The 26,192-nt window shown below is 42.9% G+C and overlaps 3 protein-coding genes across 7 annotated transcripts in view; 2 read left to right on the plus strand and 1 right to left on the minus strand.

Annotated features, from left to right (window-relative positions):
- Positions 1 to 6,547, plus strand: part of LOC118391302 (plastin-3-like) — a 30,551-nt gene extending 24,004 nt beyond the window's left edge. Inside the window, exons 15-16 of the mRNA XM_035782557.2 lie at positions 911 to 1,035; positions 5,571 to 6,547. Coding sequence (XP_035638450.1) covers positions 911 to 1,035; positions 5,571 to 5,703 — 258 coding nt within the window. The 3' untranslated portion in view covers positions 5,704 to 6,547. The remainder of the gene's footprint in view (positions 1 to 910; positions 1,036 to 5,570) is intronic.
- Positions 6,548 to 9,355: 2,808 nt separating this feature from the next.
- LOC118391303 (nuclear pore glycoprotein p62-like) lies at positions 9,356 to 18,330 on the plus strand. Of its 2 annotated transcripts, none has more exons than XM_035782560.2 (13): positions 9,356 to 9,505; positions 10,538 to 10,834; positions 11,202 to 11,608; positions 11,732 to 11,815; positions 11,984 to 12,097; positions 12,226 to 12,345; positions 12,498 to 12,615; positions 14,302 to 14,446; positions 14,593 to 14,642; positions 14,785 to 14,919; positions 15,027 to 15,138; positions 17,810 to 17,876; positions 17,990 to 18,330. In XM_035782560.2, the coding sequence occupies exons 2-13, from the start codon at positions 10,542 to 10,544 to the stop codon at positions 18,079 to 18,081; spliced, it is 1,737 nt and encodes a 578-aa protein (XP_035638453.1). In that variant the 5' UTR covers positions 9,356 to 9,505; positions 10,538 to 10,541; the 3' UTR covers positions 18,082 to 18,330. The 2 variants fall into 2 exon arrangements, with proteins under 2 accessions (XP_035638453.1, XP_035638454.1); XM_035782561.2 differs by having other exon boundaries at positions 11,762 to 11,815.
- Positions 18,331 to 21,979: 3,649 nt separating this feature from the next.
- Positions 21,980 to 25,808, minus strand: rraga (Ras-related GTP binding A). 4 transcript variants are annotated; one of them, XR_008060885.1, is made up of 10 exons: positions 25,485 to 25,808; positions 24,774 to 24,890; positions 24,525 to 24,624; positions 24,291 to 24,357; positions 23,970 to 24,192; positions 23,607 to 23,702; positions 23,409 to 23,531; positions 23,221 to 23,312; positions 22,999 to 23,131; positions 21,980 to 22,453 (listed from the first exon to the last, which is right to left on the minus strand). XR_008060885.1 is itself a non-coding variant. In XM_035782564.2 (10 exons), exons 2-10 carry the CDS (start codon positions 24,798 to 24,800, stop codon positions 22,350 to 22,352), a joined length of 948 nt encoding a protein of 315 aa, XP_035638457.1. In that variant the 5' UTR covers positions 24,801 to 24,890; positions 25,646 to 25,805; the 3' UTR covers positions 21,980 to 22,349. The 4 variants fall into 4 exon arrangements, 3 of the variants coding, with proteins under 3 accessions (XP_035638457.1, XP_035638456.1, XP_035638455.1); XM_035782564.2 differs by having other exon boundaries at positions 22,999 to 23,114; positions 25,646 to 25,805; XM_035782563.2 differs by having other exon boundaries at positions 22,999 to 23,114; positions 25,619 to 25,804.
- Positions 25,809 to 26,192: the final 384 nt, after the last annotated feature.

The raw sequence follows: 26,192 nt of genomic DNA on the forward strand, positions 1-26,192 counted from the left end.
TGGCTCTGCAGGATTTGAGTCCCTAGCGGTGTAGTGTGTTACTGATGGTAGGCTTTGTTACTTTGGTCCCAGCTCTCTGCAGGTCATTCACTAGGTCCCCCCCGTGTGGTTCTGGGATTTTTGCTCACCGTTCTTGTGATCATTTTGACCCCACGGGGTGAGATCTTGCGTGGAGCCCCAGATCGAGGGAGATTATCAGTGGTCTTGTATGTCTTCCATTTCCTAATAATTGCTCCCACAGTTGATTTCTTCAAACCAAGCTGCTTACCTACTGCAGATTCAGTCTTCCCTGCCTGGTGCAGGTCTACAATTTTGTTTCTGGTGTCCTTCGACAGCTCTTTGGTGTCTTGGCCATAGTGGAGTTTGGAGTGTGACTGTTTGAGGTTGTGGACAGGTGTCTTTTATACTGTTAACAAGTTCAAACAGGTGCCATTAATACAGGTAACGAATGGAGGACAGAGGAGCCTCTTAAAGAAGTTACAGGTCTGTGAGAGCCAGAAATCTTGCTTGTTTGTAGGTGACCAAATACATATTTTCCACCATAATTTGCAAATAAATCCTACAATGGGATTTTAAATTTTCTCATTTTGTCTGTCATAGTTGAAGTGCACCTATGATTAAAATTACAGGCCTCATCTTTGTAAGTGGGAGAACTTGCACAATTGGTGGCTGACTAAATACTTTTTTTTGCCCCAGTGTGTGTCTGTCTAGAACCATATATATGGTTCTATTTAAAAAAAAATACTTTTCTTAGTTATTTGACAGTTTTAGTATGCATCTGTTCTGTAGTGATACTCAGTCAATATATCTAATCAGCAGACCTAATGTGACATACCACAAATTCTGACACAATACTTGAACTGATTTCCGAAGCGGGTATTTAACACTTTCTTCTCCACTTGATTGTCAGGACAAGGAGATCAGCACCAGTTTACCAGTGGTGGACCTGATTGATGCCATCCAACGTGGCAGCATCAGCTATGACCTGGTCAAGACTGGCAGCCTAGCAGCTGAGGACAAGTTGGAGAATGCCAAGTAAGACTTCCACTGATGAACCTGTCCAGACAAACTTTGATATGGGTTAGTGACCTATAATAGGAATTCAAGCTTCAGTTACTTACTGTTTTTTGCTATACTTCCTGTTAACCTGAAATATGGGGGTTGTGAAGTACAGTGCCTTTGAAAGTATTCACACTCCTGGACTCTTTCCATATTTTGTTATAGCCTCAATATTAAATTGAGATTTTGTGTCATTGGCCTACACATAATACCCCGTAATGTTTTTCAAAATTTACAAACTAATTAAAAATGAAAGCTGAAATGTCTTGAGTCAACTTCAGCCACTTTTTGTTATGGCAAGACTAAATGCGTTCAGGAGTAAATATTTGATTAACAAGTCACATAAGTTAGACTCTGCAATGATCGTGACTAACATGATTTTTGAATGACTACCTCATCTCTGTACCCCAAACACAGAATTATCTGTAAGGTCCCTCAGTCGAGCAGTGAATTTCAAACAGATTCAACCACAAAGACCAGGGAGATTTTCCAATGCATCGCATAGGACACCTTAAAGAAAACATTGACTATCCCGTTGCATTGTTGACGTTATTAATTACAATTTGGATGGTGTAACAATACACCCAGTCACTACAAAGACTAAGGTGTCCTTCCTAACTCAGTTGCCGGAGAGGAAGGAAACCACTCGGCTTTCACCAGAGACCAATGGTGACTTTAAAACAGTTAGTGTTATGGCTGTGATCTAACAGGATGGATCAACAACTTTGTAGTTACTCCACAATACTAATTGACAGAGCAAAAAGGAATCCTGTACAGAATAAAATATTTAAACCGCATCCTGTTTGCGTTAAGTAAAACAGCAAAAATGTGACAAAGCTGTTAACATTTTGTCCTGAATACAAAGCGTTATGCATGTTTGCGGCAAATCCTATAGGAAACCCTGGTTCAGTCTGCTTTCCACCAGACACTGGAAGATGAAGTCACCTTTCAGCAGAACAATAACCTGAAACACGAGGCCAAATATTGCTTCCCAAGACAACATTGAATGTGGCTGAGATAGCTCTGAGTGGTTGACTAGCAATGAACAACAACTAATTTGACAGCTTGAGGAATAAAAAATGTAATAATGAGTGGGCAAATGTTGCACAATCCAGGTGTGGAAAGCTCTTTGAGACTTAAGGCACTTCGTGGTCAATCGGCCATGCATTGGCCATGCAACATTTACTGTGATACGCCCTCTGTAGAAGTCAGAGCAGTCATACTACTTGCACTTCGCAAGAGCAGCTTTTGGGAAGGGTGTGTGTTCAGAGTATTCAGACCCCTTGACTTTTTCTAAATTTTGTTTAGCCTTATTCTAAAATGTATTACTTTTTTTTTTTTTTTTCACCTATCAATCTACACGCAATAACCTATAATGACAAAGCAAAAACAGGTTTTTAGGCCTCCTGATATGGCGCAGTGGTCTAAGGCACTGCATCGCAGTGCTAGAGGCGTCACTACAGATCCGGGCTGTGTTGCAGCCGGCCGCAACCGGGAGACCTGAGGTGGCGTACAATTGGTCCAGCATCGCCCGGGTTTGGGGAGGGTTTGGCCTGCCGGGATGTCCTTGTCGCTAGAAAGCGATGGGACTCCTGTGGTGGGCTGAACGCATGCATGCTGACACGGTCGCCAGTTGGACGGTGCTTCCTCTGACACATTGGTGCGGTTGGATCCCTGGTTAAGTGATCAGTGTCAAGAAGCAGTACTGCTTGGTGAGAAAGGGTTCACATTTTTTTTCACACCTTTGGCTGCTATTACAGCCTAGAGTCTTGGGTATGACTACAATCTTGGCACACCTGTATTTGGGGAGATTCTTCTCTGCAGAGCCGTTCAAGCTTGGTCAGATTGTATAGGGAGCATCGTTGCGCAACTATTTTCAGGTCTCTCCAGAGATGTTCAATCGGGTTCAAGTCTGAGCTCTGGCTTAGCCACTCAAGGAAATTCAGAGACTTGTCCCAGGTTGCCTTGGCTGTGGGGTTAGGGTCGTTGTCCTGTTGGAAGGTGAACTTTGGCCCCAGTCTGAGGTTCTGAGCGCTCTGGTGCAGGTTTTCATCAAGGATCTCGCTGTACTTTGCTCTGTTAATCTTTCCCTCGATCGATCCTGACTAGTCTCCCTGTCCACCATACTTCACCGTAGGGATGGTGGCAGGTTTCCTCCTGATGTGACGCTTGGCATTCAGGCCAAAGAGTTCAGTCTTGCTTTCATCAGACCAGAGAATCTTGTTTCTCATGGTCTAAGTCCTTTGGGTGCCTTTTGGCAAAATCCAAGCAGCCGGTTGTGCCTCTCATTGAGAATTGGCTGCCATCTGGCCGCTCTACCATGAAAGTCTGATTGGTGGAGTACTGCGGAGATGTTGTCCTGGAAGGTTCTCCCATCTCCACAGAAGAACTCTGGAGGTCTGGCAGAGTTGCCATCGGGTTCTTGTTCACCTCTCTGACCGAGATCCTTCTCCCCGGGCGGCCACTTCTCAGAATCAAATTTTATTTGTCACATACACATGGTTAGCAGATGTTAATGCGAGTGTAGCGAAATGCTTGTGCTTCTAGTTCCGACAATGCAGTAATAACCAACGAGTAATCTAACAATTTCCCAACTACCTTACACACACACAAGTCTAAACCGATGATAAAGATGTATGAATGAGTGATGGTGCAGAGGCAAGATCACGATCATCTCCTTTGTGTTGTTGACATTGAATGTGAGGTTATTTTCCTGACACAACACTCCAAGGGCCCTCACCACCTCCCTGTAGGCAGTCTCGTCGTTGTTGGTAATCAAGCCTATCACTGTAGTGTCTGCAAACTTGATTGAGTTGGAGGTGTGCATGGCCACGCAGTCGTGGGTGAACAGGGAGTACAGGAAAAGGCTCACCCCCACCCCCCCTTTGTGGGGCCCCAGTGTTGAGGATCAGCGGGGTGGAGATGTTTCCTACCCTCATCACCTGGGGGCGGCCCGTCAGGAAATCCAGTACCCAGTTGTACAGAGTGGGGTCGAGACCCAGGGTCTCGATCTTGATGACGAGTTTGGAGGGTACTATGGTGTTAAATGCTGAGCTGTAGTCAATGAACAGCTTTCTCACATAGGTATTCCTCTTGTCCAGATGGGTTAGGGCAGTGTGGTTGCTATTGCGGTGTCTGTGGACCTATTGGAGTGGGTCTAGGGTGTCAGGTAGGGGTGGAGGTGATATGGTCCTTGACCAGTCTTAAAGAACTTCATGAGGACGGAAGTGAGTGCTACGGGAAGGTAGTCGTTTAGCTAGTTACCTTAACTTTCTTGGGAACAGGAACAATAGTGGCCCTCTTGAAGCATGTGGGAACAGCAGACTGGGATAAGGACTGCTGGGATAAGGACTGGGATAAGGATTCATTGAATATGTCTGAACACACCAGCCAGCTGGTCTGCGCATGCTCTGAGGATGCGGCTGGGGATGCCGTCGGGGCCTGCAGCCTTGCGATGGTTGTACTCGCGTCGGCTGCAGTGAAGGAGAGCACTGTATTGTCCTCAAAGCGAGCTAAGAAGTTGTTTAGTCAGTCTGGGAGCAAGACATCCTAGTCTGCGACGGGGCTCTTCTAGGAAGAGTCTTGGTGGTTCCAAACGTCTTCTGTTTCAGAATGAAGGCCACTTCTTGAACCTTCAATGCTGCAGAAATGTTTTAGTACACTTACCCAGATCTATGCCTCGACACAATCCTGTCTCGGATCTCTACGTACAGTTCCTTCAACCTCATGGCTTGATTTTTGCTCTGACATACTATGTGAACTGTGGGACCTTTTTTACATTTTTATGTTGATCGGTGTGTCCCCTTATAAATAATGTCCAATAAAGGTGGATGCCAAGTTGTAGAAACATCTCAAGGATCAATGGCAACTGAGCTCAATTTCAAGTCTCCTAGTAAAGGGTCAGAATGCCTATGTAAATAAGGTTTCTGTTCTATTTTTAATACATTTGCAACAACCTGTTTTGCTTTGTCATTATGGGATATTGTGTTGAATAAGGCTGTAATGTAACCATGTTAGTGAAGAGATCTGAATGCACTGTACAGGACCTCCTGCCCCCACCTACTGTCAACCAATCATGTCAATACAGAGCTATATGGAGCCCTCATTGCCTCAAAATTTGAATGCAGTACGGAGCTCAATTTGGCCTCCGGAGGCTCCGTAGTTGCGTCACACAATCCGTAGGAAGCCACCGACCAAATTTTCGGATAATAGGCTATAAAAGCTTATAGTGTTGACTTGGTGTGAATACTTATGTAAATTACATTTCTGTATTTCATTTTCAATGTCTACATGTTTTCACTTTGTCATTTATGGGGTGTATATAGGCAGGTGAGGTATTTTCATTTTGAATTCCGGCTGTAACACTGGAGTAAGTCGAGGTGTATGAATACTTTGAAGGCACACTAATATATTAAGAAGTCATGTGAATGAATATTCAACAAATGTCAATGTCTTGTCATGCAAGAAAGTGCTGATCAATATTAAATGAAACAACCTATTTCTACTCTTAGATATGCCATTTCCATGGCGAGGAAGATCGGGGTGTGTGTCTACGCTCTCCCAGACGACCTGGTGGAGGTCAAGTCCAAAATGGTAATGACGGTGTTCGCATGCTTGATGGGCCGGGGGATGAAGTGGCCTTAACCAAGATGCTGTGTCACTTTGGCATCGACAAACTACCCACAAGCCATTTGCTTGATGAAGGGCGACCTGGGAATTTAGAAAGACGTGGAGGAAAATGTTACGAAAAGTGCCAGTGTTACTTCAACCTCGTTTTGCACAGCAATATGTTTGCACAATATTTTGTAGTATTCTTATTTAAGGTAAGCCCATAGCATGTTTCTGAAGAAGACTAGGTCTGTTAGAGGACAACTTGTTATGTAACACTCCATTTGTTTCAGAATGCTGTATGGTATGTGCATTTTTACTGTTACAACTATATGCTTGCTGTTCACACTACATATAACATCCCTTACAGTGGATGACGAGCTTTAACTTGGTTAAACTGAAATTGTGGAGTATTAACTTTCCCCTCTGCCCTATTGAAATGCATGCATATATGTATAGCTGGTCTTGGCAACAGCTGCCCATCTCTACACAGAAGCCATAAGGTCAAACCTTAGTAATGACCAAGCCTGAAGGGCATTCTGTTTTTTTTCAATTATGCTAGGTAGTAAGCTGAAAGGAGCTGGGTGTCTTGTCTAGCATTTTTGTATTGGACTAAAGATGTCTTACTCTGGAAGAAAGGGGGAGCTTACTGAGTTCAGTTTCATTCGTTGTGCCTTTTCATTTTGTCTTGATGCTATATTCTGTTGCACAGTAAGGTTTCTACTTAATCTTTTGAATTCGCCATGACCAGAAAATATAGCTGACATTTCTGCATTCCATATAGTGGTGTATTTTGTCTTGTGTATAAATGTATACTCTGCAGTGCTTTATACATAAAGAGAACAATAAATAAAACAATGCATACAAATCTGCTTTTTAATTGTACTTAGGCATATCTTTATTGCACAAATATAAATGAAATTATTTTAAAGAGTTCATATAATGCTGTACAAAGGAAATCATTTGAAATAAATTAATTGGACCATAATTTATGGATTTCACATGACTGAATACAGATGGGCATCTCTTGGTCACAATTTTTATTTAAATTTTTTTGAGTGATGGTGGCTCAGACAACCAGTCAGTGTCTGGTGTGACCACTATTTGCTTTGTGTCGAGTTGATCAGGTTGTTGATTGTGGCCTATGGAATGTTGTCCCACTCTTCAATGGCTGTGAGAAGTTGCTGGATATTGGCGGGAACTGGAACACGCTGTCAAACGGGTTCATCCAGAGTATCCCAAATATGCTCAATGGGTGATGTGTTTGCGTAAGAATAACTGGGACGTGTACAGATCCTCAGGATCTCATCACGGTATCTCTGCAATCAAAATTGCCATAGATAAAATCCAATTGTGTTCATTGTCTAACGTATACCTGTCCATAACCCCACCGCCACCATGGTGCACAGTATTCACAACGTTGCCATCAGCAAACCGCTCGCCCACATGACGCCATACATGGTTGAGGCCGGTTGGACGTACTGCCAAATTCTCTAATGCAACACAGGCAGTTAATTTCTCTACCATAAACTTCCAATTATCTGGCAACAGCTCGGGTGGATGTTCCTACAGCCAGCATTCCAATTGCACGCTCCCTCAACTTAAGATATCTATGGTATTATGCTGTGTGACAACTGCAGTGTCCTTTTATTGTCCCCAGCACAAGGTGCACCTGTGCTTTTGAAGGTGAAACAATTTATGGAATCTTATTTCAGGTCATGGGACCAACACTTTTACATGTGTTTTTGTTTATACATTGTAGAACCTTATTTCATTCATGGTCATAAAGTATTTGCTCCATGACAAGCAGACATTATCATAGTGATTGGTTATGTTTCCCTGTTCATTGTGTGCTGTGGGAGGTCTGAAGGGACGTATGCTCTGTGGACTGTCTGCCTGCGGGCCTTTCTCTACACTGGAGGGAAAGAGTGATGGGGTCGCACCACCCTAGGATTTTTACTACAGTGCGGTTTACCAATTCATCCAAATACATTTGCTTACTTTTCTCCAGATACCAGCATGGTATAGTTGCTTGCATTCAAAAGTATCAATCCATAAAGTAACAATAGGCTGCTGTACAGTGATAGTGCAACTATCTAACTTCTGTGTTAGTTGGATGGATGTATTCTCCATCCATACAGAGGTGTTTTGGTGGAGTAGTGATTAATCCATGGTGAACCCAGATAGCAGATCATTGGATGCTGTTCACTAGTCTAGATTCTGAGAATGCTCTCAGCCACAAGCCCCTCAGGCTTTCTAAGCACTCCGCTCAGACTGTGTTCACTAAGTGGAGACTGTCTGCCACAGTCTGTCAGAGAGCTCTGTGAGGGAGAAAGATGAGATGAGGGGATGGCAGACAGCTTTGGCTCTCATGGGCTTCATTATCTGGACTTGCAGGAACTAAATGCTACATTGAGGAGTCTACTTTGTCTATGTTAGTGTTCATTAGTGACTGAATCAAAAGGACAAATACCACCGTAGGGATGGAGCCAGGTTTCCTCTTGATGTGACTCTTTGCATTCAGGCCAAAAAGTTCAATCTTGGTTTCATCAGACCAGAAAATCTTGTTTCTCATCGTCTGAGTCCTTTAGGTGCCTTTTGCTAAAGTAGGCTGTCATGCCTTTTACTGAGGAGTGGCTTCCATCTGGCTGCTTTATCATAGGCCTGATTGGTGGAGTGCTGCAGAGATGGTTGTCCTTCTGGAAGGTTCTCCCATCTCCAATCTGGAGCTCTGTCAAAGTGACCATCGGGTTCTTGGTCACCTCCCTGACCAAGGCCCTTCTCCGATTGCTCAGTTTGGCCGGGCGGCCAGATCTCTGAAAAGTCTTGGTGTTTCAAACTTCTTCCATTTAAGAATGATGGCGGCCATTGTGTTCTTGGGGACCTTCAATGCTCCCGACATCTTTTGATACCCTTCCACAGATCTTTGCCTCGACACAATCCTGCCTCGGCACAATTTGTTCGATCTCATGGCTTGGTTTTTGCTCTGACATGAACTGTGGGACCTTATATAGACAGGTGTGTGCCTTTCCAAATCATGTCCAGTCAATTGAATTTACCACAGATGGACTCCAAGTTGTAGAAACATTTCAAGGATGATCAATGGAAACAGGATGCACTTAAGATTAATTTCAAATCACATAGCAAAGTGTCTGAATGCTTATGAAAATAAGGTATTTCTGTTTTTAATTTTAAATAAATGTGCACAAACTTCGAAAAACCTGTTTGTCCCCTGCCTTTATGGGGTATTTAGTGTAGATTGATTAATATATATATTTTTTCTCTTTGATCCATTTCAGATTAAGGCTGTAATGTAACAACGTGTGGGGAAGGGGTCTGAATAGTTTCCGAATGCACTGTACAGAGGAATGTGATTAATTTGGTACAATATGGAGCATTCCTTTGAATTAATTAATGGCATGTCCAGTCGTAATATGGCCTGGGAAGAAGCACATGAAGCACAGGTCTACATTGAAGGGGGCTTTTCTAGATCCTGGTGAGTTTGAAGGAAGATAAATACTCTATGTATTTTTCTGTACTTAATGAGTAGATACCTACCTATACCTAGATACCTAGATACCCCCCACAAAAAAAAACACACACACACAAAAAATACTGCAGTACTACCAAAAACAATATATATACTAATACTACTACTTGTCCTGAGTTGCAGCATGGTCTAGCTCCACACTCCATCACAGCAGATGGCGCTCTCACATTCTGGGCGTTTGTGGACCTGCCAGTGTTGTCGTTTTCGCAACCATAAAAGCGGTCGTTGAAACTCCACGCAGATAACGTGCGTTTTTCAATTTAATTTGTTGTCTGAAGAAAACGAAAGGTATGGTTATGTTATCCATTTGTTCAACGCCAGTGAACGAACTTTATACATTTGTTTGGCTGGAGGTTTAATATATGGCGTTTTGGCCATCTAACGTTAGTTTGCTAGCTCGTTCGTATTTTTGTAGCTAACCAACCATAGCTGACTAGCTAGCCAACTAAAATTTGCTAGTTTGGTAACGTTAGCTAGCTAGCTGCCATATAGGCAATTTATTTGCTGAATGGCAACTGGCTTGATACCGTTCTCCCATTTGCTATTTATACATCAGTGTAAAAAAATGCTAGCTCAAAATGTAGTTAGCTGGCTAACTAGCTAAATTAGTCTGTTAGCATGTTGCCAAAAGATACCAGCCCTACCTACTGTTTCGATACCAACCCTACCGTTCACACCGAACTACATTACATTACATTTAAGTCATTTAGCAGACGCTCTTATCCAGAGCGACTTACAAACTACACAGGGGTCGGAACGCAATCATGTTAAATCATAGTTATATTTTAAGAGGCCGTGGAACTGGCGCCAGATACTGGTCGGAAAATGTACCGCTCAATGCAGGGATGGGATATCCTACTGTATATGACCTTTATCCACACTGTTCCATCGAGTAGATTGAAATAATGCTAGTTTTCTCGGAAATCCGAAATGTTCTGCCTCATGCTAGTTAGCAGTAGCCCCCACACCCATAATGGAATGGGATGTTGAGTTGAACAAGAAAGGAACTGATTGGCTGACACTGCCATTCCAAAATGTCTGTGGTGGCTACTGCAAACTAGCATGAGCCTCCAATGTGTTTTAATGTAACCGTGGTTGTGTTCCGACCCAAGTGCAAGTCCGTGTAAACAAGCGTGATTGTAGGGTCGGTATCTTCTGGCAAGTTTTTGTTATCAGGACAAGTCATTCCCATGTCCAGCTGAATCTCTTCTCTGTTTCTAGCCAAGCTGTGTTAGTGGATGAAGATGTTGGAAGGGACAATAATGATATTGGTACGATATGTCATTGTATTATTCTCTCCCTTGTTCTCTTTCTGGATAGGACAATGAGTGGAGGCTTCAACTTTGGACAAGCGTCCAGTACTGGATTCAGCTTTGGAGCTCCCAAAACCACAGCTGCAACTGCCCCAGCCACAGGCTTTGGGATGCCTAGTGCTGCAGCTCCAGGTGGTGGCTTCTCTTTCGGAACCCCCAGCACTCCGCAGGCCCCAGTAGCTGCCCCCCAGAGCTCTGGGCTGTTTGCTATGCCCACCCAGGGTAGCACAAACCCAACTGGAGGGTTCAGCTTTGGGACCCCTGCACAGAGCAGTACTCCTGCAGGAGGAGGCTTCTCTTTTGGGTGGGTCTGTTGGATGATGTAGATTGCATGGATGTTTGGGTAGTTATATTATCTTAGGGTAGCTTTGATGGTGACCTGAACAAACTCCTGAGTGGCTTAAGGCACTGTGTGTCTGTGCAAGAGGCGTTACTACGGTCCCTGGTTCGAATTCAGGCTGTATCACATCCGGCTGTGATTGGGAGACCCATAGGGCGGAGCACAATTGGCCCAGCGTCGTCCGGGTTTGGCCGGGGTAGGCAGTTGTTGTAAATATTTTTTTCTTAACTTACTTGCCTAGTTAAATAAAATAAACTTGGTAGGTTGTTGCCTGTGTAGCTTACAGTAGGATTGCAATCGTAACCATATTTTCTCTTGCTTTTGTCTTTAGGACTCCCATTGCTAAACTCAATCTGGGTACACCAGTCGCCTCTCAACCTGCACTGACTGGGCTAACTATGGGGATGGCAACCCCCTCTGGGACAGGCTTTGGGCTTGGTGGGGGTCTCGCCACACAAACCACTGCTGCCCCTGCAGGAGGGGGGTTCAGCTTTGGGACCGCAGGGGGGCTTGGAGCCCCTGTTGCCCAAACTCAGCCCCAGACCCAACCTGCTGCAGCTGGTGGACTCTCTTTAGGAACTCCTGCTGAAGCCGTCCAAATTATGGGAGGTGGGTTTAGTTTTGGTGCAGCCAAGGTCCAGGCCACCACAGCCCCAGCCCCTACTGTAACTGTAGGAGGGGGCTTCTCATTTGGAAACAGCACACCTGCCAGCCTCTCCCTGGGGACCCAGCCCACAAGTGAGTTTTCTGAGCTCCTCATCATCTGTTTATCAGATCATGGGTAATGTACTATAAATGCCATTATTACTTTACATCAGAGGTTTTTTTCATCCTGAATTATAGTATTTTGTCTTTACTCAGGTCTGACTCTGAACTCTGTGGCCTCAACAGCTGTACCAACCACAACCCAGGTTGGAGGATTCGCTTTTGGCGTCAAACCTTCTGGTAAATGGGGGAATCGGAGACATTTGGCATATATGAAAAGAATATCTGACAAATTGTAGATTTTTTTTTTTTTTTAACAGTGAAAATGTGCTGTTTTTTTAAGGGGGTGTGTGCCTGTTTTTAAACTAACGGCTATGATTTTAAGATGATCGATTCTTTTCTCTCAAGCTACTCCAGCCCCGACTGCAGCTGCCCCGGCCACCCAAGCCTCATTAGGTTCTTCTCTTTTTGCTGTACCAGCATCAACAGCAGCTCCTGCTTCAGCAGCAATCACAGGATTTTGTGAGTTTTATTTCCTACTAGCAAGCTCTTGCTTGAAATATCAAGTGTTGGAAAACTCAAAAATAAGGTTATATTGGCTTTCTAACATTCTGTGATGGAATTTAATTTCTTGACTCTCTTCTGATTAGTGGGCGCTGCCCCTACCTCCGCTGCCCCGGCTGCCACCTCAACAGCGGGAAGTACCCTGGGCTTCATGCTCAAACCCCTGGGAGCAGTCACTGCCACAACTACTGCCCCAGTTGGCACAGGTACTATACAGGTTCATTGTTTTATCATGCAGGATTATGAGAATAACTAGAGCTTGATATTGTTGCCTGTTTATGCAAAATTGTGTATATGGGGTTGTTCATGAAGTATTTTTGTCATATTTGTGAATTCCTCACTGGAGTGTTTGTTTTAGCTGCCCCTACCACAACAACAGGTTTCTCACTGGCTATGAAACCTGCGGGCTCCATTGGCATTGGTGTAACGGCCCCCATCACTGGCGTAGCCACAACCATTGCTACTGTTACAGCAAGGTACTGCAGGGTTCAGCCTGTACAGTTTATTACAACCACTCACTGCAAAATCTCTCACTATATTTGTAACTATTGTATTTAGGGTTGGGGTTAATTCAATTTCAATTAATTCAATTCTGGAAGTAAACTGAAATGCGTGTACGTAGTCAAGTAACCAATGTTTAAATACTGTTTTACCCACTTCATATGTATTTACTGTATTCTAGTCAAGGCCTATCCTATTTAACTATTGCTGTACATATACTGTATAATACAATGTATCCATATTGTCTGTACATCCCATCACATACAGTGCCTTGGAAGTACTCAGACCCCTTTTTCCAAATTTTGTTACGTTACAGCCTTATTCTAAAATGTATTCAATATTTTTTTTTATCTCATCAATCTACACACAATACCCCATAATGACAAAGGAAAACAGGTTTCTCTAAATATTTTGCAAATGTATAAAACTTAAAATATCACATTAACATAAGTATTCAGACCCTTTACTCAGTACTTTGTTGAAGCACGTTTGGTGGTGATTCTAGCCTCGGATCTTCTTGGTTATGACTCTACAACCTTGGCACACCTGTATTTGGGGAGTTTCTCCCATTCTCTGCAGATTTTCTCAAGCTCCTTCGGGTTGGATGGGGAGTGTTGCTGCACAGCTATTTTCAAGTCTACGTAGATGTCCGATCGGGCTCTTGCTGGGCCACTCAAGGACGTTCAGAGCTTGTCTCCTTTCTCGTGGTCTTGAGTCTTTAGGTGCTTTTGGCGAACTCCAAGAGGGCTGTCATGTGTCTTTTTACTGAGGAGTGGCTTCCGTCTGGCCACTCTACCATAAAGGCCTTATTGATGGAGTGCTGCGGAGATGTTTGTCCTTATGGAAGTTTCTCCCATCTTCACAGGGGAGCGCTGTCAGTGACTATCGAGTTCTTGGTCACCTCCCTGACCAAGGCCCTTCTCCCCCGATTGCTCAGTTTTGCCAGCTCTAGGAAGTCTGTGATGACAAACTTCCATTTAAGAATGATGGGGGCCATTGTTTTCTTGGACCTTCAATGCTGCAGATGTTTTTTGGTACCCTTCCCCAGATCTGTGCCTCGACACAATCCTGTCTCAGAGCTCTACGAACAATTCCTTTGACCTAGTGGCTTGGTTTTTGTTCTGACATGCATTGTCGACTGTACCACAGGTGGACTCCAATGAAGTTGTAGAAACATCTCAAGGATCATCAAAGGAAACAGGATACACCTGAGCTTAATTTTGAGTTTCATAAAGTGTCTGAATACTTATTTAAATAAGGTATTTCTGTTTCTTTGATAAATTTGCAAGCATTTCTAAACCTGGTTTTATTTCATACATTTTAGAATAAAATGTAAAGTAATCAAATGTGGAAAAGGTCTAGGTGTCTGAATACTTTCCGACGTGTGTGTACAAAAGCTGAAGAGCATACGCACATCCAGGTATTTTCCGCAGGTGTTGGAGTTGTAGGCAAACTCATAGAAAACAGAAAGGAAAACCTGTGTACACACATTGCTCGTCCTAATATTTCTTAAATCTGTTCTTTGACGTTTTTAGATTTGTGTATTGTTAGATATTACTGCAATGTTGGAGCTAGGAACACAAGCATTTCGCTACACCTCCAATAATTTCTTCTCTGTATGTGACCGATTTGTGACTGGTCCCTTACTCCTCCCCCTGCAGTGCTCCTCCAGTGATGTCATATATCCAACTAGAGGGTCTCATTAACAAGTGGAGTCTTGAACTGGAGGACCAGGAGAGGCATTTCTTACAGCAAGCCACCCAGGTCAACGCCTGGGACCGCACGCTGGTGGAGAACGGAGAGAAGGTAAACAGACATGTCATTGTAGTGGCACTTCTCGTAACTGCACCACTAGAAGCTAGGCAATGCTATTTGTTTTAATCTCATATGAAGTTGAACATTGGTCTCTTCATGGCAGATGTTTGAAGGGCATGTTCACCTCGTTGTTACAGATCACATCACTGCACAGGGAGATGGAGAAAGTGAAATTGGACCAAAGAAGGTAGCGGTTAACAGCTTTATTTCTTATAATGTATTTGAATATATCAGATAATTCAGAATTCTGTCTTATCTGTAAGTAGATCTATGGTAATTGTCAATGTTAATTGTATGACCTTGTGTTTCTGCTCTCTACCCCGTCCCAGGCTGGACCAGGAACTGGACTTCATCCTGTCACAACAGAAGGAGCTGGAGGACCTGCTGTCCCCACTGGAGGAGTCTGTCAAAGAACAGAGTGGAACCATCTACATGCAGAACGCAGACGAGGAACGCGAGAGGACGTAAGGTTTTACCAAATGTCTTTCTGAGTGAAAACCACTGCACAGTGAACTGAATCATGACTAAATGATATCTCATCCTTATGCAATATCTCCATCTCTTTCTGCAGGTACAAGCTTGCAGAGAACGTGGACGCCCAGCTGAAGAGGATGTCCCAAGATCTAAAGGAGATCATTGAACACCTGAATACATCCAGCGGGCCAGCTGATAACAGTGACCCGGTGGGAAGGAAAAACAGACCGATGTCTTTTGAATACCTTGCTGCCAGTGCTTTTACTTATGTAAATTGCCTGCAGCCGCTATGGGTCCGCGGTCAAACGACCACCCCTCATCACTGTCAAACGCTCCCTAAAACACTACTGTGAGCAGGCCTTTCTAATCGACCTGGCCCGAGTATCCTGGAAGGATATTATCTCATCCCGTCAGTCGATGATGCCTGGTCGTTGTTTAAAAGTAATTTCCTCACCATCTTAAATAAGCAAGCCCCTTTTAAAAAATGTAGAACTAAGAACAGATATAGCCCTTGGTTCACTCCAGACCTGACTGCGCTTGACCAGCACAAAAACTTCCTGTGGCGGACTGCAATAGCATTGAATAGTCACCGATATGCAACTGTTCAGGGAAGTCAGGAACCAATAGACGCAGTCAGTCAGGAAAGCAAAGGCTAGCTTTTTCAAACAGAAATTTGCATCCTGTAGCACAAACTTGAAAAGGTTCTGGGACACTGTCCATGGAGAACAAGCGCACCTCCTCCCAGCTGCACTGAGGCTAGGTAACACTGTCATCACTGATAAATTCATGATAATTGAACATTTCAATAAGCATTTCTCTACGGCTGGCCATGCTTTTCTCCTGGCTACCCCGGCCAACAGCCCCCCCGCAACTACATTACCCGAGCCTCCCCAGCTTCTCCTTCACCCAAATCCAGATAGCAGATGTTCTGAAAGAGCTGCAAAACCTGGACCCGTACAAGTCAGCTGGGCTATACAATCTGGACCCTCTTTCTAAAACTATCCGCTGCCATTGTTGCAACCCCTACTACCAGTCTGTTCAACCTCTTTCGTATCGTCCGAGATCCCTAAATATTGCTGGCTGCCACGGTCATCCCCCTCTTCAAAGGGACCCAAACTGTTATATCCATCCTGCCGTGCCTCAAGTCTTCGAAATCCAAGTTAATAAACAGATCACGGACCATTTTGAATCCCACCGTACTTTCTCCGCTGTGCAATCTGGTTTCCGAGTTGGTCACGGGCACACCTCAGCCACGCTCAAGGTACTAAACGATATCATAACTGCCATCGATAAAAGACAGTGCTATACAGCCGTCTTCATTGACCTGGCCAAGGCTTTCGACTCTTGTCAATCACCGCATTCTTATCAGCAGACTCAATAGCCTTGGTTTCTCAAATGACTGCCTTGCCTGGTTCACCAACTACTTCTCAGATAAGAGTTCAGTGTGTCAAATTGGAGGGCCTGTTGTCCGGACGTCTGGCAGTCTCTATGGGGGTACCACAGGGTTCAATTCTTGGGCTGACTCTTTTCTCTGTATATATCAGTGATTCCCTGATCCACCTCTACGCAGACAACACCATTCTCTATACATCTGGCCTTTTTTAAAACACTGTTAACTTACCTTCAAACGAGCTTCAATGCCATACAACACTCCTTCTGTGGCCTCCTACTGCTCTTAAACGCTAGTAAAACCAAATACAAGCTTTTCAACTGTCCGCTGCCCGCACCCGCACGACTAGCCTCACTACTCTGGACGGTTCTGACCTTGAATATGTGGACAATTACAAATTCCTAGGTGTCTAGCTAGACTGTAAACTCTCCTTCCAGACTCATATTAAACATCTCCAATCCAAAATCAAATCTAGAATCGGCTTTGTATTTCGCAACAAAGCCTCCTTCGCTCACGCCGCCAAACTTACCCTGTAAAACTGACTATCCTACTGATCCTGGACTTCGGCCATGTCATTTACAAAATGGCTTCCAATACTCTACTCAGCAAATTGGATGCAGTCTATCGTTGTGCCATCCGTTTTGTTACCAACGCCCCTTATACCACTCACCACTACGACCTGTATGCTCTAGTTGGCTGGACCTCAATACATATTCGTTGCCAGACCCACTGGCTCCAGGTCATCTAAGTCTTTGCTGGGTAAAACCCCGCCATATCTCAGCTCAATGGTCATGCTAACAACACCCACCCATTGCACGCGCTCCATCCGGTATATCTCACTGGTCATCACCAAAGCCAACACCTACTTTAGCCGCCTTCCAGTACTCTGCTGCCAGTGACTGGAACTAATTGCAAAAATCGCTGTAGACTTATATTTCCCTCACTAACTTTAAACATCAGCTATTTGAGCAGCTAACCGATCGCTGCAGCTGTACAAAGTCTATCTGTAAATAGTCCACCCAATCTACCTACCTCATCCCCATATTGTTTGTATTTACATTTCTTCTCTTTTGCACACCAGTATCTCTACTTGCACATCTTGCTATTTATCACTTGTGTTAATGTTAAATTGTAATTACCTTGCTACTATGGCCTATTTATTGCCTACCTCACGCCATTTGCACACACTATATATAGATTTTCTTTTTTTCTATTGTGTTGTTGACTGTACGTTTTGTTTATCCCATGTGTAACTCTGTTTTTGTCGCACTGCTTTGCTTTATCTTGGCCAGGTCGCAGTTGTAAATAAGAATTTGTTCTCAACTAGCTTAAATAAAGATGAGAAATGTATTTCTACAGTTATTCTAAAGCAAATATATCACATGTTCTTTACTGTGGTTACCTGGTTTGTTTGTTTGTTTGTTTGTTTGTTTATTTTGGGAAGAGGAAATGTGTAAATAGTTATTCTAACACTTTTTCTCTCTCCTTAGCTTCAGCAGATCTGTAAAATTCTCAATGCCCACATGGACTCTCTTCAATGGATTGACCAGAACTCGGGTCAGTATTTAACCCATGTGGTCTTGAGTAAAGAACTTTTTAACTTGACCCTTGCTTCTGATAAAGTTGACATCCTTCAATCCATATTAACTCTGTAATATGTCTATCCTCAGTGCTTCTACAGAGAAGGGTGGAGGATGTGTCCAAACTCTGTGACAACCGACGCAAAGAGCAGGAGAAGACTTTTCGCATAGCATTTCATTGAAGATTGCAATAATTATCAGAATGATATTGAGAATGTATATGTGCATTATGCAAGTTTTTCTTCTTTTTTTTTTAAAACAATGAAGATATTTTTGAGAGGAGTTATGTTAAAGATTTGCTTTTAATGCAGCATCAATTGGGATTTATAGAAAAGTACTCCAAGCTAAGGTGTGTGTGAGATGCACTTGTCAAATATCAACACTGGTGCTGGGCAAATAATTAATTCTGAGTAAATAAAGAGTTGCACCCATGGGATCGATTAAATCCGTGACACTGAAGATCAGCGCTGTAGTGCAATTTAAATGTGAAGGTACTTCCTAATTGAGAAGACATAAGAAGCGTTGACCGATGCAAATCAATCAAATACATGTTTATTTGTCACATGCTTTGTAAACGGGTGTAGACTAACACTGATATGCTTGCTTACTACGGCCCTTTTCATGAAATAAATATTTGAATTAACGAGGAATAAATACACAGTAACGACAACTTGGTTACATACACCACCAAGTCGGTGTGCAGTGATACTAGGTAATTGATGGCATGTACATATAGGTAAGGATAAAGTGACTGGTTAATCAACAGGATCGATGAACAGCAGCCGCGTACACTGACTATTAAAGAACACCGTAAAATTGAGTTGCACCCAAGTTTCTTTCTAATATGCCGCGCAGATTAAATATTCCGCTGAGAAGCACGACATTGAAGTCGACTAGTTTTCCCCTTTAACACGATCAACGTTTCGCGCTGCTGTCGAAATTGTTCTAGAATCAACACAATACTAGCCACTTTCAATGTATCATACCGAAACAAAATGAACTAACCGCAAGGAATTATCTTGTTGGCAGAGCGCCTTGGAGTAGAATTGCATTGAAATGTACGACTCGATGCTAATTTATGCTTGATACGAACATTTGGTCAGGAGCTCCGTATGGACAGTGTGACGCAATTGCGAAGTCTGTTGACGGACGCAGAGCCCAAATTGAGCCGTTTACCGCATCGCTGTGCGCCTCTCAAATGTAACAGCGCGGAGGTCTCCGTATAGCTCCGCATTGACATGATTGGTTGACGGTGGGGGGAGGGCAGGAGGTCTTGTGTAAACACACTCGCTTCCTTGACATTTTCCTTCATAACAGCTCTGCGAAGCGCAAGAAGCATGAATGCCTTGACTTCTGCAGAGGCCATATCACCATAAATCCTGTAAAGTCAATGCAGACGGCAGATTGACCAGCGCCTTTCAGCCCCATACTCTTAATACTGGTGCGCCATAGCCAATCAAACCTGCAGATTTTCTTGTTTTGAGATCAAAGCGGGAGCTACATGTAGCCACCTGTGCATATTCTTTGCCAGTTACTGAGTTATTAGCCCAGTTACAGCTAATTTCTAATCAACAATAGGGGAATAGTTGCATCCTAAAAGAGCACAAAATGTGTGCATTTCAGGTAAATAGCTTTTTCTTTTTGTCTATAAGGGACAGCTTATTTTAAGATGGTCTTGAAAGTAGCCAATAGGCAGAGAGGGTAGCAGAATTGGTCTGATTCCCTAATAATGGTATGGGAATAATAATGAAACACAACATTTAGTCACCTTGTCTGAAGGACAAGTGGATAAACAGGTTAATGTCAAGTCCTGCAAGTTTGTTTTCCAACGTCTCAAGGAATGTAGGCCTACATTGAACACCTCACATTTGCTGCTACTGGAGGCTGAATGATAACAGCTATTTCCATGTTAAAACGTTATGGGATGCATTTTTGATGGTAGGCCACTCTGTTAGGCCTACATTATGATGAAATAGCCCCAGTAGCCTACTTGCCCTCTGTTAATACTGTTAACTTAAAGCAGGTACAGCCTCCGTGTTCACTATGTTAAAGTTAGCGCTCAGCAGACCTGAAATGTGCCCAGTGCCGGAAATAGAGGGGACATTGGTTGCACCCCCACCCCCTTTTGCCCTCAGAACAGTCTCAATTCGTCGGGGCATGGACTCTACAAAGTGTCGACAGCGTTCCACAGGTATGCTGGCCCATGTTGACTCCATTGCTTCCCACAGTTGTGTCAAGTTGGCTGGATATCCTTTGGGTGGTGGACCATTCTTGATATACACGGGATCCTGTGTGGAAAAACCTAGCAGCGTTGCAGTTCTTGACACAAACCGATGTGCATGGCACCTACTACCATACCCCGTTCAAATGCACATATAATTTAGCTTGCCCATTCATTCTCTGAATGGCAAACATACACAATGTCTCAAGGCCTAAACATCCTTCTTTAACCTGTCTCCCTTTCTACACTGATTTGAAGTGGATTTAAACAAGTGACATCAAATAACTTTCACCTGGTCAGTTTGTCAGAGAAAGAGTAGGTGTTCTTAATGTTTTGTACACTGTTTATGTGATAAGTTTGTGCAAAAGGGGTCCATTTCTGATCTAGCCAATATATGCAGTTTATCGTGAACGCGAGTCTCCACTAAAGCAGGAACATTGCCTTTAAATTGTATTCAAGCTGTAAAGTTAAACTTCCGTTATGCGGATTGAAGAGTCCTAACTATTTAATAACTTTGGGATCGGTGTCTCTTCCACAGGACGGTTGAGCTAATGCGATTAGCATGAGGTTGTAAGTAACAAGAAAATTTCCTAGGACAGACATATCTGATACTGACAGAAAGCTTAAATTCTTGTTAATCTAACTGTACTGTCCAATTTACAGTAGCTATTACAGTGAACAAATACCATGCTATTGTTTGAGAGCGCAGAATTTTGAACATGAAAAGTTAAACAAATTAGGCACATTTGAGCAGTCTTGATTTTTTTTAAATAACAGAAATGCAATGGTTAATTGGATCAGCCTAAAATTCTGCACACACACACTGATGTCATCTAGTGGCCAAAATCTAAATTGCACCTGGTCTGGAATAATACATTATGGCCTTTCTCTTGCATTTCAAAGATGATGGTACAAAAAAAATACAAAAGAACAGTTGGTTTTTCTTTGTATTATCTTTTACCAGATCTATTGTGTTAGATTCTATTACATTCCTTTCACATTTCCATAAACTTCAGTGTTTCCTTTCAAATTGTACCAAGAATATCCATATCCTTGCTTCATGGCCTGAGCTACAGGCAGTTAGATTTGGGTATGTCATTTTAGGCGAAAATTTAAAAATAAGGGTCTAATCCTTATTAAGCGAGCAGTGTGTCAAGAAGCAATGCGGCTTGGCAGGGTCGTGTTTCGAAGGACAACCCTGCCACATGGCTCTCGACCTTCACCCCTCCCGAGTCCGTACGGAGTTGCAGTGATGGGACAAGACTAACTACCAATTGAATATCACGAAAAAGGGTGTAAAAAGTACAAAAAAATTCAACAAAACCTACACCATATTATATTCCTTGTCACATGTTGCAGAACACACCAGACTTATTTCTAAATATGTTTTATTTATGCATGAATGCACTATTCCAGGTTTAACGTCTTCACAAAATGTGTTTTCCAGTGTTCAACAGTGTGAGATACTGTATTTGTTGAGCTCACACCCATATCCCACCTCTCACCAGTTTCCATCACCTCAAAGCATTGATGACAGGTCTCAAACCATGCTCCTGGAGCACTACCCCTCTGTAGGTTTTTGCTCCAACCCCATGTTACGAATCTGGTTCAGATTATCAACCAGCTAATTGTTAGAAACAGGTGTGCTATATTAGGGTTTGGAGTGAAAACCTACAGGACCATAGCTCACCAGGAACATGGTTTTAGAGCCCTCATTCATAGAATTCAGTGTCAAAGCCTTGACTACATGAGATGGCATGGTGAGGTAGCACTCATCACATCCACATAGTAACGTAACACTAGCCTTGACAACAGCAGATCATTGTAAAGATAGTCACTTGACTATGCAAAGCAGAAAATCATTTCTGAGGCTCCTTTTTTAATCGACATACTGTGCTTCCATTTACAGAGTGACTGTGACAGACCAAGACAGCATTGGTATCCCCTAACAGTAAAATATGAGCATTTAATAGATTTTTCTATATAGATTTTTTTGAAATCTGACATGTCTGAGAAAAGCATCACAGTTCATGATACATGAGATCAACAAAGATTTGACTTAAAGGAAAACAGAATCTTCTGTAGGAAAAACATGTGATTGAGTGAGACAGGGTAGCACAGTGCAGGGCTGCTCATATGCGTTGGTCAAGGCTGGACCACAGCCTGTAGTTAGCTGTCTGTGGACTGATTGGTTCAGCTGGCTGGCACCCCCTGGTCCAGATGCAGTGCTTAGCGCATACGCATGGTCAGGCTGTGTTTTGGTCCATCCAGACGCTCCAGCTTCTCAAAGTGTTTCCTGGCGTTGCGGATGTTAATGAGTGTGGCTGCAGAGGCTATAAGTAGAGACAACATTATTTAGAGTGTCATGTTCACCGGATGTACTACCTTGTCCCAGATCTGCTGTTTTCAACTCTTTCTACCGCATCTGCTGTCTCGACCTCTGAATGCCCAGCTATGAAAAGCCAAGTGACATTTACTCCTGATGTACTAACCTGTTGCACCCTCTACAACCACTGTGATTATTATTTAACCCTGCTGGTCATCTATGAATGTTTGAATATCTTTGAGAACATTCTGGCCTGTTATAATCTCCAACCGGCACAGCCAGAAGATGACTTGCCACCCCTCAGAGCCTGGTTCCTCTCTAGGTTTCTTCCTAGGGTCCTGCCTTTCTAGGGAGTTTTTCCTAGCCACCATGCTTCTACATCTGCATCGCTTGCTCTTTGGGCTTTTAGGCTGGGTTTCTGTGTGTATAGCACTTTGACATCTGCTGATATAAAAATGGCTTTATAAATATATTTGATTGATTGACTTACAGTATATGTATTTTCTCATGTACAAACAAGTCCTTAATAATAGTAATAATGGCTATACTTACGTATGGAGGGGTCAGACATTATCACCATAACATATGTATTAGAGGTGAAGACATCAATGAAGGCGGCAAAGTTGGAGTTCCTCACCTCCATGCTCTGGAAGGAGGCTGCCAGTTTACTGCAAACACCAAAGTACTGCATCATGAAAACACCAAAGAGAGATACCAGGTCGAGACGCAGTAAGGTCACCACAGAGACATGTTCCTCCTGGAGGATGACCTCACCTACAACTGAGCTTGAACTGTTTGATGATGTTGCTGATCTTCTCAAAGCGGTGAGCATCACGCTGCTCTTTGCACTGGTAGTGAGAGATTACCTGTAACAAACATTACCACCAGAAATTACATAATTTCCTACTCATCCAACCATCAGATTTTCAACAAATCAGTTTTCAATAGCTAGCAGCGCTCACCAGAAAAGTGGCTCTCTCAAACAGAAGCACTTCGTCTGCCTCAATGATCTGGGCAAAGTTACGCAGGTTTGTCTCCAGCTGCTGTACATTGGGGATCAGCTGGTAAACAATACTGGACCATGCCTTAAGAGAGAAACAATATGTTAGAGACTTATCTGAGGGAACAGCGATAAACAGTCATACAGACAGAACAGCTACCTTGTACAGTGTTTCATCCCAGATTGATGTTCTGAAGCAGGTGCAAGCCAATGGCTTGGACAGACGCCTCAGGTCCTCTTCACGCTCCTTAAAGATCTGGAGAAAGGGAGGACAATCACTCTTCCACATAGGTGTTAAGAGTTGAGTACACCCCCATACTAAATAAATAGCCTAACAGGTTGGTTAGTGGTGGAGCCCTCTGGCCATTTGAAGGAATGTCTGAGTGCCGCAAAAGTGTTAAGCCAGATTCCTAGTGAAATATGTCTTAAAATTCAATGTGTGTATGAATAAGTGAATATGAGTTGATGCATTAAAACAGTAAGTGTCTGATCAGCATGGCGTTGTGTGTGAACCCCAGCTCACCAGGTCTCTCTGGTCCTCCTGAACCAGATCCATTTTGTGCACCAGGCAGAAGACCTTGGCGTCAGGGGAGTTCTGGAGGATTGCCTCCAGACAGGACTGGTAGTAATGCATGTCCTTCTCCAGCTCACGGCTCTCCACATCGAACACATAGATCAGTACCTCCACGTTCCTGAATATGTTGTCTCTCTGGCTGGTAAAGTAGTTCTCCATGAAAGTGTCTTGTCTGACAGACACAGGAAGCAGAGTGTTAATTGTGGTGATACACATAGAGAAACACCCTACAGCTTGTCAAATGAGGCTAAAAGAGACTGGTTGACTTACCCTCCACAGTCCCACAAGTTCAAAACCAGATTGCCAAGGAATCGCACATGGGAGTGCTCCACATCAACTAAGTCGCAAGAGGATAGGAGAAAGAAAATTAAATAATTAGAATAGGGTGAGCATCAATGCAACACAACTTAGCTATCTGACAACAATTGAAATGATTACATTTTCAACTGGCTTAAAAATGTATTTAGTAATGTATTTAGTTTAGAAACTTCAGCTAGTGCTTACTCGTGGCTCCAAGGCGGCGTGTGTCTCGGGCTATGTAGTTGGCAAAGATGATCGATCTCATGCTCGTCTTCCCAGACCCACTCTTGCCCATCAGCAACACCTTTAGACAATTGCATAAGGGGAATTTCTATAGGGGGACAACCACAGACTCCTACAACTCTTCTGAGCCCCCAGTGTCCATTGTCACTGAAAATGTTGTTTTTAAATTCTTACAAATACCAGTGTAGAGTTCATTTTTTATTTATCTACCTTTTTCTTCATGGCTGTGCTTGACATCCCCTTAATCTTTCAGTTTGCAGAATGTTGAAATCTAGTCAGTCTGACTTTGGCCCTCTTCAGCAGGCTTTCTGTTCGTATCACTTACAGCTTCAGCAGAATAAATAACATGCATAATAAATACAGATATGTCATTATCTCTAATGTGATGTAATTACTAGCTAGTATCACCCAAACTAAACAGTTGGTAAGGTCAAAAAAAATGTTAGCTACATAATAGGTAAATTATCTAGATTGCAAGAGTATATGATTACTAGCTTATATGATACTAGAGGGCCAGATATAGTTAGGATATGTGAAAAATGTAAATTAAAGCATTTGCACTACCAGTGTTATACATTGCACAAATTAGCAAATATTATTTACAAAAGGGGATACAGCATAAAAAGTGAAATGAAAAAAGGGAAGTGTAACTTTGGTATTCAAGTGTAGCCAGATGTACTACAATGTTGGTGTAGTTTGCTACGTTCTCAACTATCAAAATAACTAACTACATAAAACTAACGTTAGCTATGTACAACAAGTGAGCTAACTAACGAACTTAGCAAGCTAATAACGTTAAACAACATTCAGAAAAGGTTTAGTTTACTCGCTTGCGATGAATAATTGCTAAATTATTGACAAAATATTCAGTAACTATATAGTTATGTCAATGTTTTCGATTTAAAATAGCTTATACATTACTTGATTTAGATAGCTAGCGAGCGGACAGGTCCATTGCTTGCTGTGTTTAAGCCTCCACAAACATGCTGATGCTAGCTAACGTTAACTGGCAGGCCCACAAAACATGCAATATCATTCGGTTACGATTATACTACCGACGGGTCATCTGATGCGTTTTTCACCTGAAGAGGCTGGTCGAGGCTCGTAAAATAATAACAGAAAAAAACGACTTTTATAAATATTTGGTTAGTTGAGTAGCGAGAGAGGTACAGAAACTAACTCCACTGTCTATACAGCGTCTTAGACATTTCACGTGATTACTAGCTGGGAGGGGGCAATTCACGTGACCCAAGAATGCAATGCGTAAGTGTGAGTGCGTTCCAAAGCGTCAAATCTTGGGGATATTTTTGTTGTAACGTGGCTAATTTCATCAGACTATATGTCATTTTGACATGTGCATTCAACATTTATCTTTAAGCCAGAGCTTGAATTAGTACCTGCACCTCACATGTTTTACTGCTTGAGCTCCTGTTCCTCTAAATATAATATTAGCTCAAAAGTATTGTTGCGCTCCTGCACTTAAATATAAACAGTACCAGAATGAGTACAGGCACCTATTTCGGTCCAATTCAAGCACTGCTTTAAACCCTATTATTTTCAACATTGTTTACATACATGCAAATAGGGTGAGATGTACATGGAAATGAGACTGAAAAAGGTACAAGAGGC

This window comes from Oncorhynchus keta, chromosome 12, assembly GCF_023373465.1.
Source record: "Oncorhynchus keta strain PuntledgeMale-10-30-2019 chromosome 12, Oket_V2, whole genome shotgun sequence".
Lineage (NCBI taxonomy): Eukaryota > Metazoa > Chordata > Actinopteri > Salmoniformes > Salmonidae > Oncorhynchus > Oncorhynchus keta.

Bases quoted from the DNA above. Each gene is read 5' to 3' on its own strand.
- LOC118391303 (XM_035782560.2), top strand. From the start codon at position 10,542: ATGAGTGGAGGCTTCAACTTTGGACAAGCGTCCAGTACTGGATTCAGC. The intron at 11,609-11,731 runs GTGAGTTTTCTG...GTCTTTACTCAG, and splicing joins CCTGGGGACCCAGCCCACAA to GTCTGACTCTGAACTCTGTG. The intron at 17,877-17,989 runs GTCAGTATTTAA...GTCTATCCTCAG, and splicing joins ATGGATTGACCAGAACTCGG to TGCTTCTACAGAGAAGGGTG.
- rraga (XM_035782564.2), bottom strand. From the start codon at position 24,800: ATGTCAAGCACAGCCATGAAGAAAAAG. The intron at 23,532-23,606 runs GTAGCTGTTCTG...TTCTCTCTTAAG, and splicing joins GGGATGAAACACTGTACAAG to GCATGGTCCAGTATTGTTTA. The intron at 22,454-22,998 runs GTAAGTATAGCC...CTCTACTTATAG, and splicing joins AATGTCTGACCCCTCCATAC to CCTCTGCAGCCACACTCATT.